The sequence below is a fragment of the Vombatus ursinus genome, unplaced genomic scaffold, assembly GCF_900497805.2.
Source record: "Vombatus ursinus unplaced genomic scaffold, bare-nosed wombat genome assembly UNPS02000577.1, whole genome shotgun sequence".
Lineage (NCBI taxonomy): Eukaryota > Metazoa > Chordata > Mammalia > Diprotodontia > Vombatidae > Vombatus > Vombatus ursinus.
This window is the reverse complement of record NW_020940355.1, coordinates 20,864,774-20,881,407: the sequence shown is the minus strand read 5'-3', so window position 1 is coordinate 20,881,407 and position 16,634 is coordinate 20,864,774. Positions and strand designations below refer to the sequence as shown.

Here is a 16,634-nt window from a genome sequence, read left to right as displayed (position 1 = left end):
ACCATCATACTTGTAAAATCATAGTATCTACCTTATAGAATTGTTGCAGGGATTGTACAAGATAAGATTTTACATACTGGTGACACTATATGAATATCAGAATATGAATAATCTATTTCTTAGCCCTTAGATGGCAATGCTAAGACGCACCAGAAGATCAGTCTCATACCATAGAGGCAGCACACTTTTTGATACCGGTGATCCCCATTTGGCACTCACACTGGGTCAGTATTTCCTCATCTACCCCTTTTAAATACTCTTGGTCCTCACCATCAGCAAAAGGCAATATGATTTGGTAACCTGAGCTCAGGAAATGTTAGGGTGCTAAGAAACATATCTTTCACTAACTAGTTAAAAACAAAAGTGAAGCCTTGAGCAAGTTCCCAGAAGGCTCTCTTAGACAGGAGATTAATGTGGATTAATGATAGAATCATGGCTCAATATTAGCAAAAGACCAGGGTTAAAAATAAATGTGTGCATCTCAAGGGAAATAGGAACTTCTCAGTTAGTAGGGGTATAAAGCACTAGACTTTAAAAATATGTGACTCTTGTACCCCATTTCCCTACAAAATTATCTTGTCAATGTCACTATATTTTGTAACAGTATATAAATGTCATAGAGAAAAGGCCAAGGAGTATATTTAAATTGAGGACTTCTATGAAAAAATAAAAGTCAAATAAGAGTCATACTTTCCCCTAATTAACTGTAAAATAAACCAATTTTCAGCAGGAAGGAGCCTTCCTCTTTTGTGAGCTGTCTGCTTGGGTTTACAAGGGAAAAAGGCTGGAATCATAGAATCATAATACTGGAGGAGACCTAAGAGATTAACTAATATTTCAACTCCCTCATTTTACAGATAAGGAAAATAAGCTCACAGAGATTGTGTCCTGTCCAACGTCATATAGCTAGCCAGGGGCACTGTCAGACCTAGAACCCTTGTCTCCCGCCTTCTAACTTCTAAGAGGCAGCCAGGAGGTAGAGTAGATAGACTGCTGGGCCTAGAATCAGGAAGACCTGACTTCAGACACTTGCTAGCTGTGTGACTCTGAGTAAGACCTAACCTCCATCTGCCTCAGTTTCCTCAAATTACAAAAGGGTGATAATAATAGCACCTACCTTACAGGGTTGTTGTGAGGATCAAATGAGATAATATTTGTAAAGCACTTAGCACAGTGCCTGGCATATATAGTGTGGTCCTTTGTTTTCAAAGAAGATCAGTAGATCACAAGGGTGATGTCTTGACTTGCTCATGGATTGGATTTAAGTGAGGCAGTGCTGTGTAAAGTCATCAACCTCACTCTTTCCTCCAGAGTCATCAAAGTCTAATGACAAGACAAAAGTCAAGAAGACTGGCGATAGCCCAGGATGCAGTAGGGTCTTTCCCAGGACTCAGCTTTTCTGAGGCCATGCCCATTTGAAAGAATTGAGACACATCCCAAAGATAGCAATCTGGGAGGGGAAGATGGTCAAGAGTTTCTGCTGGCAAATAGCAGGTACTTAATAAGTTCTTATTTCCTTCCTCCTTTAACTCCCAGTGAGCCAATAATAATACCGTCACTTATACCTTGGATTCTCCACCTTTTTGTCACTCACTCCAATTCTGCTGTCATCTGATTAAAAATATTAGAGCCTACTCTGGAGCTGACTTTGGGCAAAATTATGAGGTGGAAGTTTATATTTAGTCCCCTTTTGCCATCAACATCAGAATTGTCCTCCATTCCTCAACTGTTCCAGCCATACAGCTTCTACCCAAAGCATTACCTCTACCTTTTCTCCACCAGGAACCTGGACTATGGCATCTGGGTCTCTCAGCTCCAATAGTCCAGTTCTTGCTTATGGGACACTCACAAGATATTCAGCAGGCATTTGGTGATGAAGGATTGCATCTCAGAAGGCTGGTTAAGTACATTTGGGAACAATCTACATAGAGCTGATAATTGAATCTATGGGAACTGTTGAGATCATTAAAAGATTGTATTAGGGAGAGAAAGGAAAGCAAAAGACAGAATTTTGGGATAGACCCATCCTAAGGGAATGAAATACAGCAAAAGAGATTGAAAAGAAAGTGTCAGGCCAGTAGGAGGAGAACCAGGAGAGAGGAAAATATAAAGAAGAGAGAATATCCAAGAAGATGGGTGGTCAGCAATGCAGAGAAGATCACAAAGGATCAGTGATGAGGAGAGACCATTGGATTTGACGATTAAGAAATCATCACTAGCCTTGGAGGGAATAGTTTCAATGGAGCAGTGGGGTTGGAAGTCAAACTGCAAGGGGCAGAAAAGTGAGTGGGATGTGAGGAGGTGAATACAATGAGTATAGATGGCTCCTTCTAAAAGTCTGCCATTGAAAAGGAAGATGGACATAGGAAAAGAGTTTGTAGAGACTGCAAGGGCAAACAAAGGTAACAAAAAAGAAGGGGACATTAAGGCATGTTGTAAGTAGCAGAGAAATCAGTGGCTAAAGAGAGATTAAATATTGGAAAGACAGAGGGAATGATGGAAAGGAAAAGTTCCCTCCCTAACATGATCCTACCATGCTTCCCTCCCCTTGCTCTATGGACTTCTGATTTAAATATACATTGATGTACATTTTTAATATATCCATATTATATATATGGATGTGCATATATGGTTGTGCATATGTATATGAGTATTGATCTATCTATAAATGTATCTATATATCTACATTTCTTTCTCTTTGTACACACACATACTCTTTCAGAACCAGGGTCTCCCTGACTTCCTAAGAAATATTTTCTAATCAAATAAATGAATTCTATTAATGTACAAATGAGAGAAGGCTATAGGAATCTCCTCATAACTCTTCCTCCAGTTCCTAGAACATTTTGTAGCATAATTTATGACATAAGAACAAGATACTTGTGGAGATGATGAATAAATATGTGGTCTTTTGATTATATATTTTCCTGTATAAATAAAATGGAATAATTAAGTTATATATTAATCAGATGAAGTTGGTATAAAATTTCTCTGCCATCAATGAAATATTTAATTTAATTCAACAAGCATTTAATAAGCATCCACTATATGCCAGGCATTGTGTTAGGTACTATATATGTGACATATTTATTTATTTTCTTGTTGTTGTTTAGTCATTTTTAGTCATGTCCAACTCTTTGTGACTCCTTTTGAGGTTTTCTTGGCAAAGATACTGGAGTGGTTGGCTATTTCCTTCCCTAGCTTATTTTACAGATGAGGAATAAGGCAAATGGAGCCAAATGACTTGCATAGAGTCACACAGCTAGTTAAGTGTCTGAAGCTCAATTTGAACTAAGGTCTTCCTGACTCCAGAGCCAGCATTCTATCCACTGTGCCACCTAGCTGCCCTAATATTTATTTTAAGCCTCTTTAAAAAGTTATGTTCTAAGACTATTACCCCAAATGACTTGTCTCTCTCAAAAGACTGACAATGTCTTTTAGGTTATTCTTAAGGTTCCTCAGAGCTCTAAGATTATTTGATTTTTTTTGCAAAATTAATAGGATCCTTTTATCTTAACTCAAAGCAGTGGTGGTGGTGATAGGGAACACTGGGGTCCAGCAATGCCATTCAAAAAATACTAAGGAGCAACAGCAGCAGTAATTACAACAGATATAGCAATTAGTGGTGAAAAATTTTCCTGTTCCATAGCTAATGCTGGAATAGCCATTTTCACGAAGGAAGGAAGGGGCAGGGACCCATGTAGAACTAAGCACTCATTATCATTGATACCCCTAACTTTCCTCTGTCCTAGATTCACCTTGTCAAGACATGACATAGTAGGACTGCTATGACTTTGTGATTAAGGACACTTTACCCCCATCTGGTTTCTTTGCAATAACTTAAGGCTAGTACTTTGCTTCACCAATGCCATATGAATGAGAATAGTTTTTAGATGGCATAAAATATTCATCTTTGGTGGTGAGCATCATGTCAGAAATGAAGAGGAAAGAAAACAGAAGTCAGGCACTGGGATTTAAAGAGGGTGAGTGGTATCAATTTGTGGTATCAATTTTTATACCATCCTTTCTTTAGTAATACATACCTTTCAGCAGCTCCAGAAGCCTAAATAAAAATTGGTTTGTAAAGGTCTATAGTGTCTCTAGCCCAATCCCTAGGTACATATTCTGGTCTTGTCTCTCTGTACCCAAGCAAAAATGTTTCAGCTCTGAGATGCTCTTTCTCTTCTGGGAAAGACTGCTTGCCTCAAGCAGTGAAAGTTATAAACTATTCCCCTTTCACATTACAGTGAAGCTGCAGGACTCAGTAAAGGGATCCAGAGGAAATATTGAATTTACTGTACTACAGAATGAAAAAAAAAAAAAGAAAAGAAAACCACAAGGAAAAGGCTCCAAATGTTTTGAAGAGAAGCCAAATATTTAGGCCTCAGGAACTAAGGCATCTGGACCAACTGTGAAAAGAAAACCAAATTGTCTCTTCCTTTGACCAAGGGGAACTTAAGTATGATGCGCTAGTCAACCACCAGGCAGCATATCTAATTTATGATATTTTGGTAAATGCAAATATTTACATCAGCATTTCAAGGATCTGATATTTCATCCATATGTGTATCCACTCCTCTCACACAGACAGCTGGCTCTTCCATGCTTTATCAGGAAGTCTTTGTGAATGACTGTGGCCAAGAAGGAAAATTCTTCAGTTGCTGACCACATTTCTGACGATGAACCTCTCCAAACTTAGCTAGGTTGGCCTGGGGTAGTTAAATATGCAGTCCTCCTATTAGTTAGTAAATAGATTTTAGGAAGTTGCCCTAGACTCAGAGATTAAATTATTTGCTCAGGGTCCCCCAGGTAGGAAATATTAGGGATAAGACTATTATAAATACTCTAACAATAAAGGACATATGAAGGAAGACACTACCTGCATCCAGAGAAAGAACTGATAAATAGAAATATGTATAGGATTTTACATACACATATATGTACATGTATACACATATATATATGTATGTATATGTATACTTATATGTATATATGGGAATGACAAAATATCAGAAAAGCTTATATGTCAAGCTTAGAAATGTCCTACCTACCCTTTAACAAGCAGATTTATTCCTAATTATTAATATATACATATATATAATAAGAAATTAAATATGTGTCTAATGGTAGACGTCTCTAGGGTGGGGGAAGGGAAGAAAAAAGAAGAAAAAGAAATTTATATATAATTTTATTATGTATTTAAAAGGAATAGCAAGTTGTACACAATAATTTGCAGTTTCATGTGCCACCATTTTTAAAAAAAAATTTTTTTTATTAAACTATGTTATGGAAATGCTTGTTTTATTCCATAAATTAAAACCAAAATAAATTTAAACTTAAATGTTGTTGTTGTTGTTTTTAAATTTCCAGGGCCTACCACACAAAGGCTATGTGAAGAAGTGGACTGAAAGCAGTCCCTAAAGACTTGAGTTCAAGTCTTGTCTTTGACACATACTGGCTCTGTCACCTGGACAAGTTACCTAACCTGTTAATGCCACTGCTCTGAGTTATAGAGGAGTTGCCTTCTTGCTTTGGTAAAGGGAATTTCCTCACCTGGGAGTTACCCCTTCCAATAAAACTATAGGTCTAGTCCTTATCTCCAGCACCTAGCAAGGTGCTTGGAAAATAGTAAGTGTTTAATAAGATATTATTGATTTACGCATGACTCCATCCACCTCTCTATGCTGCCTCAGAGACAATCATCATCTGAATATTTCAAGTTTGTCTGTGAGGAAAGTGAACAGTGCTCCATTTACCAGGTGGGACTCTGGCTGAGGGGCTTAGGGACTTGCCCAGCCATGATATACAATTATCCCTTCCACATTGTGACTTTCCCCATCATGATTTCAATATATTGTGGGTTGGTATAAGAAATTAAATGGGAATTTTGAGGGGAGTTTTGCAAAAGCTGCAGATGACACACAACATTGAAAAAGTTTAGAAAGAAATGCATAAAACATATGTATGGTATTGTAGAATATCAACCCAAATTTTACAATAAGGTACTCTAAACATCCCATAAAAGAAAAAGAAAAAATTCAAACTTCTTCTCTGGTATGAAGGAAAGGCCAAAAAATTTGATGTGGATTTTCCATATCAAGGGGGCACCATGCCCCTAACCACCCCCAACCCCCAGCAATGTGGAAGGGAAACCTAGGGTTTCATCTTGCACCTACATTCCAAGGCTCACTTCCAAGTCTCTCTGCATTAGATAAAGGGAATGTACCATTACAGAGAAGTTTGCAGGTTTGTCTGCTTCTCTTCATTTCACTAAAACTACCCAGAATTTGAAAGGAAGAAGAAAAGGAAGATGATTAGAAATGTTCTCAATTTTAAAAAAGTCATTCTTAGTGCTATATCAATATTTTCAATATTTTAAATTTTCAGGCTGGACTGATTTTGAAGAACATGTCTTGTCTGAGGAATTCAGGGCAGTGATAATGTTTCCAAACCAGTTCCACCCACTGCTAGATAGAAATCCGTGAATTGAATTTGATGCAATGTTAAATTCCCCAGCCTGGAACTTCATTGACTTTGTGTGATTAATACAAATGTATAGTTTGTATTAGGATTATTTCCTTGGTCTAAGCCTCAGAGTTTCAGCTTGGCTAAGTGTCTCTGCATGTAGTATTAGGATCATTTGATGTTTGCTTCCCAATTGCAGTGGTTTGCATAAGATAGTAATTTTTAAATTAATAAAAAAATTCACGATGTCTATGAATAAGTTTCCTCAGCTAAAGAATATCATCTGAAGAAAGCTTGAGGAAGAATCAATTTACCATCACGCACTCCTAGTTAGAGGCAGCCAGGTAGCCCAATGGATAGAGCTCTGGGCTTAGAGTCAGAAAGACCTCAGTTCAAATCCTTAGACATTTACTAGATATGTGATTCAGGGCAAGTCACTTTACCTCTGTCTGCCAAATCTTCTTCAAATGTAGAATGGGGATAATAATAGCACCTACCTCACAGGGTAGTAGGTATTCTGCTACTGAATATATTTCCTATCATCCCATTCCTGCCCCATTTTTGCTAAGCCTCAATCACTTTTCCAGAACCTCTCTACTTTCTTCATTCAAGCACCTTCTGAATTACACATCCTCCATAAATTTTTCCTTGACTAATGTAGGGAGCAGAAATAAAACTCTCCTGTGCTTTATTTATCCTCCCCCTGACCATAATGTAAATATTTAACTTCTCTTTTACCTGACTTAGAAAAAATACATGTTTACCCTCTATTCAATCCTTGTTTGGTTCTCATTTGTGCGTTCTCTTCATGTTAGGACATATAATTGCTACCTGTCTTGGAATGAGAACCTTTAGAGTGTAGGAATGATTGCTAATGAATTCCTTCTAAAAAGGGCTCAGCATAGCATTCAATAAATGCTTTAAAGAAGTGATTATTGGGTAGCTTATACTTGCATTCACAAAAATAACTTCTGAGCTTAACCTTCCTGAAAAAATGTAAGTACCTGAACAGCTAGAAGTAGAGACTGCAAATAGGATTGAGGGGAGCAGAGGAAGAGACATGGGGCTTCTTCTACCTCAAGATGGATTTGGGGTTTGTGTAGTAGGGGGAGAGCATGACAAAATATCAGAAAAGTTTACATAAGTCAAGCTTAGAAATGTCCTACCTATCCTTTCAGAAGCAGATTTATTCCTAATTATTAATTAATTCCTAATTAATCCCTGTAGATTGGTAATCTGATGACTCTAATCCACACCTTAGTCCTTTTGAAACATGCACAATTTATAAAATTGGTGTGGGGAACTCCCAACGTGGAGGTTCACTTTGCCATACAGATATAACTCATGTAATTGTAGGGAGTTGCTTGGGGGCACTGAGAAATTCAGTGACTTGATTATGGTCACAAATATCTTACGTATCAGAGGGAGGGCTTGCATCCATTCTTCCTGATTTCAAAGATGGCCTTCTCTGGACTATACTACGTGATGACACTCTCCCACACAAACAGCACCTTATTTTCCATCATTTTTTATTGGTTAATCGTTTAATGCACACATGTCTCATGTCTACAACTAGATTAGAAAAGTCTCTGTTCAAAGAGATAATGTCATATAATTCTTCTGCATCAGTTAGGTGGCCAGTGGATTGAATGCTAGACTCGGAGTTAGGAAGACCTGAGTTCAAATCCTGCCTCAAACACTTAGTTTGTGTGACTCTGGATAAGTTAGTTGGCCTCTCTCAGCCTCAGTTTCCTCATCTGTAAAACAGCAATAAAAATAGCACCTACCTCATATAACTGTTGCGAGGATAAAATGTACTTTGTAAACTTTAAAGTGCTATACAAATGCTGGGTATTATTATTAATAATCATCCTTATACCTTTTACAATGCAACAGATTGATTATAGCCATTGTCTATGGTACTGACGTGATCTCATTTGACACAAGAATCAAACTATTTTTAAGAATCACTTGTTCAGATTATTTAATCATCATCTTCAGCCATCTGAAATATAAGGAATATGAAATAGTTGAGATCACCTTTTTCAACTCATTATTCAAAAAATGCCAAGAGTAATCACCACTGGAACCAAAAGTTTACCCAGAAGTTCTTCATCATTTCAATAGCTTTTAATTAAGTGGCAATTCTAAATCAGATCGAAGAAATCACATCCAATACACTACAATCACCGATATTTATTGCCTACCATTGCAGATGCAACACGACTGATTTTCACTGGGTTCCCTCGTCCAGAGAGATCCATTTGTGCTTTGTCCATTACGAATAGGCAAGCATCCAGGATGCCATCTTCAAACTATGCAGTAAGAAAGGAAAAAAAATTTAAACTGCTTAATATCCATTCGACAGAGCAAATGTTCTTTGCCTAAAAATAGATGAAGCAAAACTGTATTTTAGTCCAATGTTTGGAAACCTAGATTTTTAAAACATATATTAATCACCCACATTTAGTGAGAAATGCTCTGATGAAAAGGAGGAAAATATTCTCATTTTCAAAGCAGTTTTAGGGGCCTGAATATGAAAGGTGATAATGATATTTTTAGACAAATAGCATATTCAATCCCACAAATATTAAGTACCTACTATGTGCAAGGTATTGTATGTAAAACTTAATACATCTAAAAAGAGTAACATACTAAGTCATAACTATTAAGATAACTACAAAAGTGCCCAATCGTTAAATGAACATGAAATTTAAGTCTTTCTGAAAATGACCTATTCATTTCAGAGGACTCTTCAAGCAAGTCTCTTACAATGCCCAAGGCTAAACAAGGAATGATTTACTAAAGTCCCTAAACCTCAAAAACGACATGAGTCCTTGTGAGTTTTAAAAATAAGCTGACTCTTAGGTATATCACTCTGAAGAATTTCTGGCTTATTTAGATTGCATTCTGAAATAATAAGTGAGCTTAACTGGATCATGAAAGTCTAAGGCTTCTACTCTTTTGAGACAAGATGGGTCCCAGCAGCAACAGGAAGACAGATAGACCTAGATAGAGTAGAATTTGTCATCAAAGGAAATGCCCAATAATACAATTCAATCTGCTTAGGACAAATTACTTAGGAACAGAAAATACTGTAATGGTTAGAGGCAATAGCTAGTATCATGATAGTCAGTTATTATGTGTACTGTAGAGTAGCAAAAAGAGGACCAGACCAGTAGTGGAATGAGAAGATCTTAGTTCAAATCCTGACTCTGCTTCTTTCTATCTGTATGACCTTGTGCAAATCACTAACCTCTCTGGACCTTTCCTTATCGATAAAATAAAGGACTTGGACTAGATTACCCCCTAATGTCCTGTCCATCTGTGAATCCTATGACCTTCCTACCAGCAGTAATGCATACACATCCTGAGTGGGTGGAATAGCTTTGCTCAAGGAACAAAATCTGCTATGACTATTTAGTCCATAGTGACCATGATTTGAGAGTTGCAAGGGATCTTAGACACTGTCTAACCTGACTTCTTCATTTTACAGATGAGAGAACTGAAGCATTGGGATATTAAATGACTTGCCCAAGGTTATATATACAGTTAAAATAAGTCAAATTTGAACCCAGGTATTCTGACTCCATTCCTCTTTCCAGTGTACCTTTTCTTAATTGATTTTCATTGATTTTGAATTTCTACAGTCATTGGGAAAGTGAATTTGTGTTCCTTGGTTTCTTAAAAGCCATTTTCCAACATCAGCCATTGTTAATGGCAAAGTTTCTTGATACTAACAAAAGGAAAATGCTTCTGGGTACCAGAAACATGGATCCACAGACTTGTAACTTACCTTGTAAGTTTCCCAGAAGGCCAAACTCTTATTCTGGTATAATTAATAGCACCAAATTAACATAACTTGAACATTTTAGAGCTTAAGTAAACAGAGCAATTTCTCAAGTGACCCTAATAGAGTGCCATTGCTCACCAGTTATTTCCCATGCAGAATGAAGTCCAATGAGGGCTTTATCAACCAGCATTGGGAACTTGTCTAATGGTGGTGATTTGATTGCTATTGCCTCTATCTCCTATCTACAGGCCTTGGTAAGCTAGAGAAAATTACTTTGGAAGGGAACTGTATGATTCCACAAGTAGGCTACCCAAGCAGAACCTTGTACCCTGAGGGACCACCTCACCTATAGTTTCTAAGATTCTTTACTCAGCTGATCTTCTGTAGGTTTGTATGTCTCCCTGTGGGTCAGAGTCAGAGCAAAATGCATCTTGTAAATTTCGTTCAACATACATTTATCATGACTTACTGTGACCAAACATACTGCTCAATGATGGGGACATAACACACAAGTGCCATTGCATTACTGGGAACAAAAATAATGCTCTGTGGAGAGGGAAGAGGACACTGTTTATCTTTGTGTATCTGGGTGGAGAAGGAAAGTCATAAGACCAGGCTCAGCTGGAAAAGTTGCTGGAGATGGTAGTTAATACTGTTAATTGATTCCACATTAGGCTAATTAGGCTCTTTTTTTAAAAGCAAGGCTTTCAGATTCCATCATCTCCAAAATTATGGGAAAACACAGAGAGAATAAAGCCATACCCTTCCCTCAACTGATCAATGTACCCATGTGTCTTTGGTTATATTTCCTATAATATTATTTTGTTCCTTTCAATAGACTTAAGTTTAGTTGTTGTTGTTGTTTTGAGAAATAGTCATTTGGGATTGACCTTGGTACATAGCTCAGAATTGAGATCATATTAGAAGCTGTGATTAGAGTCATTTCCCATGGGACTAGCACAAAGCTCTTTTTAAGGCGAGGTTCTCAATGATCTCATGTGTCTAGGCTGTAGTACTACAATAATTCGTAATTACACAGTGCTTGCCATCCAATGAAGTTTACAGCTCAAAGTGTGATTCATGAATCTCAGTTAATCTTCAGTTTCTCTGGTGAAAGAAGCAGTTGGTAATTACTCCCATTTTCATTATTTTGTTGAAGGTGGACAGGTAGACAGACAGTCAGATAGATAGAACATTTAGTAAGCACTTAATATGTACCAGGCACTGTGCTAAGCACTAGTGAAAAAATACAGGCAAACACCTCAAGGAGTTTACATTCTAATGTGGGAAGACAACATATAACAGGGAAAGGACATTCCAGGAGTGGGTAGGGTGAAACATACATAGAGTCCTTTCTAAAATGGTGGTCCCTAGGAGGGAGTTACCAGTGAAGAGAAGAGCGTCCCAGATAAAGAAAAGGAGGAGGATTTCAGAGTGCTGATAGGCCAGGGTCCACAGAAAATTAATGACAAACCCAGAAAAATAACCCAAATATCCCAATTCATCCAAAGCAACAACCATTATAAGCTATGTTAGCCAATTCAAGTCCCAAGAGTCCTCAGTGAGAGTAAAGCACGTACTTGGACCTATTACTATCTATGCCTGAATTACTAGAGGGAGAAAGTAGAAAAAAACTTGAGGAATAAGGGACATAGATAAGAGTGAGGGAAAATGGACAGAGAAAGAGAGAGAAGAAAAGAAAAGGCCTACTGGGATAGGGTGTCACCAGAAATTACTAGCAAGGTTGCATGCAGAGGTTGCATGAGACCAAATTGTGTCTCTCTGGTTATTAAATAATCATAAGCCCAGCAAAGACTGCCTGGGGTCTGTGTCTATTATCTTCACAGTGGCATATATATATATACATATGAGATTTCACATTTGCTCAGCCCCGATTCCCCTTGCCCATGGCCTTCTTCTGTGACTCATCACTTTCACCAGTGTAATGAAGTAGGCTTCTCTTTACATCCAGTCATCAAGCTAGTGTCAAAGCTCACAGTTTAATCAATGAAAGTGCATTTGCCCTGCACTCTTGTCATCTATGCTTTATTTTTCATTCATTCAGATGCTTATGTCTGTAATCTGAGCCTGACTGTGTGAGTAATTGATGCTTAATCCTTCCTTAAGGAACCAATTAATGTACCAGTGAAGCATGAACCCCAAAACACGAAATGCAGGAGTGGATTACTGTACTAGTTTATCAAGTGTACAAGTGAGTCAGTGGAGCCATCTACTTCGTAACACAACATTCTGTTGGAAAGTGAAAAAAAAAATCAGTCAAACAATAGGCTATTTGGCTTAGTCTACATTACCCAAATTTTATTTAACTAAATTTTTTGAGTGAACAGATTGACTAAATTAGTTACTGTTGTTGTTTCCACATCATATAAACAGAAAATTATTTCATCATACAGATAGAAGTTCCTATCTACAGATAATATTATCTTAGTTGTATCAAACCTAGAACAATACAGAGCTTCCTGGAAGAAATTAGTAGCCACTCAAAAGTGTTTGGCCTGACTATCCAAATAAGAAAGACCAAGTGGATGAAAAATATCCACTGTCAAGATTAGAATATCCAGTTGGACAATCTTTAGATGGACAGTCTTTAGAACTTTTCTACCAGTACCCATGTTTGGGATGGATATAGCAACGTACAAGGAGAAGAATGGCCTAGATTGGTTTCAGGAAGTTACAAAGCTCCTTTACTGACCCCAAGTTTCTCCCAAAAACAAAAGTTCATCTTTTTAATGACATTATTCTACTGGCTTTATTGTATATTTTCAATACATGTAACACAGTTGTCAGAAGGATTAAAAATATCTAGCTCATAAAAGGCAATGGAGAGGCACATCGTGGGAGTGAGTAGGCTACAACATATAACAAAAGGGGTTAATTTGAAGAAGAGTGAGATTTAAAGATATTATCAGGAAAAATTTATAGGAAAGAAAATGGGATAATCATGGGATGAGGAGCAGAGATGACAAGCAGACTTCCTGAGTACTCCTGGGGTGTTACTGTGATGATAGGAGAAGCCAAGGTTGACCTCCAGCACATTGGATGGATCCTGTGTGGTGAACTTGGGGGAAGCCCACATAAGAGTCACACAAGATGGGTAGGTATTGATAGCTTGTGAGCTGTACCACTGAAGGAAACTTTCAAATGAATGAATCACAGATCTGTCTGAGTAACTAAACCTACCTAGTATATGTAATACCTGGATTTCAGCCAGATATTTGATAGTATTTCAAGATATTCTTGTTAATAGATGGAGGAATGTGAGTTGGATGATAATTATCTCAGAAAAGTTCATACCCATATCTAAAGAGTAGACTAATGTCAATCACTAAAGGCATGGTGTAAGGGTCTGCCCTTTGTTTTTGCTTCTAAATGAAATGGTTATCAATAACTTGGATGAAGGGAAGCATACTTATAATTTAATGATGAAATTTAAAAGAGATAAATTTAAAATTCTTCACTGGAATAAAAAAACTGTAGGATTAGAGACACATTTGACAAGAGACCTATGGTTTTAGTTGATTGGAAATTTAATTGGTCAACAGAGTGATGTTGTTGCAAAAAAGAAAAATGCTCTATTGATGTATGTCTTAATGCAGATGTAGGGGTTTTGAGTTTCCCTTGGGCATCATCATTTAGAAGGGCGGGGAAGCTACTGGGGTCATTACAATATATTATAAACTTGAGCTTCTTGTGTTCATGGGAACACAGCTTTCAGATGAAGGGAACTGACGAGCACCTCTGTACTAGTCCCATTGGAATGAATCCAAAGAACAGGATGGTAAGGGAGTTTAAAGACATCTGATAAGATAAACAGTTAAAAGACTTGAGAATATCTAGCTTAGAGAAGGGTAGACTTAAGGAGAAATAAAAGGGATTTTAAATACTTGAAGGACTGTCAGGGAGAAGAGGGATTGGACTTATTCTATGTGGCTCTAGAAAAGGACAGAATTAGGATCAATGAGCTGAGTTTTTTAGGTGGCAGACTTCAGTACAGCACAGAGAGGAGCTTCCTAACAACCAGGGCTTTCTGAGAGTGGAATAGGCTGACTTGTAAGATAGTGAATTCCTCATCACTGAAAGTATTCAAATGAAGACTGGTTGACAACTTATCAGAGAGGTTGTAGAGAGTATTCTTGGTATAGGTAAAGGGTTAGACTAGACTACATTCCCACCAGCTCTCAGATCCTACAGGCATAAGATTTTAGGGAGGTCTGGAATCCATAGAGACATGCAGATTGACAACAAAAGTGTTGTGTGGAGGATGGATGGGCATGAGGATAGTCTTCTGATTGGTTTCCTTGACTCAGGTCTCTCCCTTCTCCAGATCATCCTCCAAGCAGCTGCCAAAATGACATTCCCTAAGTATGAATTTGACCATGTCATTTCTCTCAATAAATTCCAATAGTTTCCTTATTACCTCTAGGATAAAACATTAACTCCTCTCTTTTGCTTTTGGAGCCCTTTATAAATGGGCATAAACCTATCTTGCCAGTCTGATGCATTATTCCCTTCTCACACTCTATGACACAGCTAAACTGACCTTCTCTCTGTCCCTCACACACAGTATTCCATCTCCCATCTCTATGTCCTTGTGATAACCATCTCCTATGCCTGGAATGCTCTCCCTCCTCGTTTGTGCCTTACAGAATCCTTCAAGATTTACATGTTGTCTCCTTCTATAGAATATAAGCTCATTGAGAGTAAGAATTGTTTCAATCTTTTTACTTGTATTCTCTGAACCTAATAGAGTGCCTGGCATGTAGTAAGTGCTTAATAAATGTTTGTTAATTGACTGATTCCCATGGGAAATCGAATTTATTGATTATTGGTAATTAAAGCAACACTGAATAGGTAATGTATTGCCCAGAGAGCAGGATTTGAAAACAAGGTCTCTATTAGTAATGCAAGTTATCATGTATTGGGTTTCCTTGATGTATCCTGGCACATTATCTTTGTCTTTTTCTGGCTTATCAGCTCATAAGACTATTTTAGTTCTGCAAAATAATTTATCCTTATTTTCATTTCATTGTGTGTGCATTTTCCAAATTCAATATTACAACCTAAAATCATCTACCAGCTCCTGGACATCTGTCTTCAGGAATTTGCTTGATGTTTGTAGCTTACTGAGTTCAAAGACTTTCAAACCACCATCAGTATCTTTATAGGTTGAGCTTCATGGGGCATTCAATTCAAGTTAGCAGTGACTCTAGGCCACAGAGAGCAGCAGTGGTCAAAGGTAGATCTTCATTATTATTCTCACACCCACACTCACAGATAGCAGCACTATTTAAAACATTACTCATGAACACAAACATCAAAGACAAAACTATGTCTCACCTTTGGAAGATGTTAGCTGTTGATTTTTATCCCTCAAGCAAAACTTTCTGACAAATGCAACATAAGCTATTTATTTTTCCTCTTGTTGCTGCTACAAAATGTTTCCCTCTTGAAATGTGTGTGCTCCTAGAGAAGTATACTAAAACTCATTAATTAGATCTAATTTTTGAGGGGTAAAGGTTTTCAGGCTGAATTAGTGAATTGGCTGAATTGTAATGAAAAAAAAAAAGAAATACTCATCACTTTTAAGTGCAGATAGTTATAATCCAACTAGATGCTAACAACACATGCCTAACTAGAGGAACTACAGTTACTGCTTTAATACAGGGATAGTACTCATTTGTAATTAGTAGCATTCATGTGTAGAAACATTGTGTTAATGGTCCATAAAAAGCTATGTTCTTAATTGACTTAATGTAGACTTTGCTGATAATATAGACAATCCATCAATTTATGATTAATTTATGTCCTAAAAATGGTTATATTTTTTACCTGAATTGTTTGAAACCAAGTGTATTTTATGAACAAACATGGCCCTAAAGAAGAGAAGTGGGAAGATACCCAAACCCCTCCTTTGCAGAGGTGGGAGGTTCACACATGTGCAACATTGCATTTATTTTCAGACTTTTTCCATCTATTGATTGGCTTTGATGATTTTTCCCTTTTTTTCTTTAAAAAATATTATTTGCTATATGGTAAGGCTAAGGGGGCAGGGATATTGGAAGAAGTTCTAATGTAAAAAACTAAAGAGATCAACAAATTTATTTTTTTAAAAAAAGAAACTAAGCATAGTTTGCCAAAGGAACTTCATAAAGAGTAGTTAGGTTGCCTGTCCAATAACAGTCTATTCAATCCATTAAATGTACCTGAAATATGTTGTATACTCATATAAAAAAGTGGAGGTCTGGGCTATGAAACATGCAGAAATAAAGTATCAGATAGAAATATAGGACAGCATGTAGCTCAGTATTTTTTAAAGGATTAAAACAGAAACAATAGGTAAGCTCAACTTATAAGC

The 16,634-nt window shown here is 37.2% G+C and overlaps 1 protein-coding gene across 1 annotated transcript in view; it reads right to left on the bottom strand.

The window, feature by feature from the left end:
- F13A1 (coagulation factor XIII A chain) overlaps positions 1 to 16,634 on the bottom strand; it is a 156,118-nt gene that overhangs the window by 45,193 nt on the left and 94,291 nt on the right. The window contains exon 7 of the mRNA XM_027868322.1: positions 8,673 to 8,780. Coding sequence (XP_027724123.1) covers positions 8,673 to 8,780 — 108 coding nt within the window. The remainder of the gene's footprint in view (positions 1 to 8,672; positions 8,781 to 16,634) is intronic.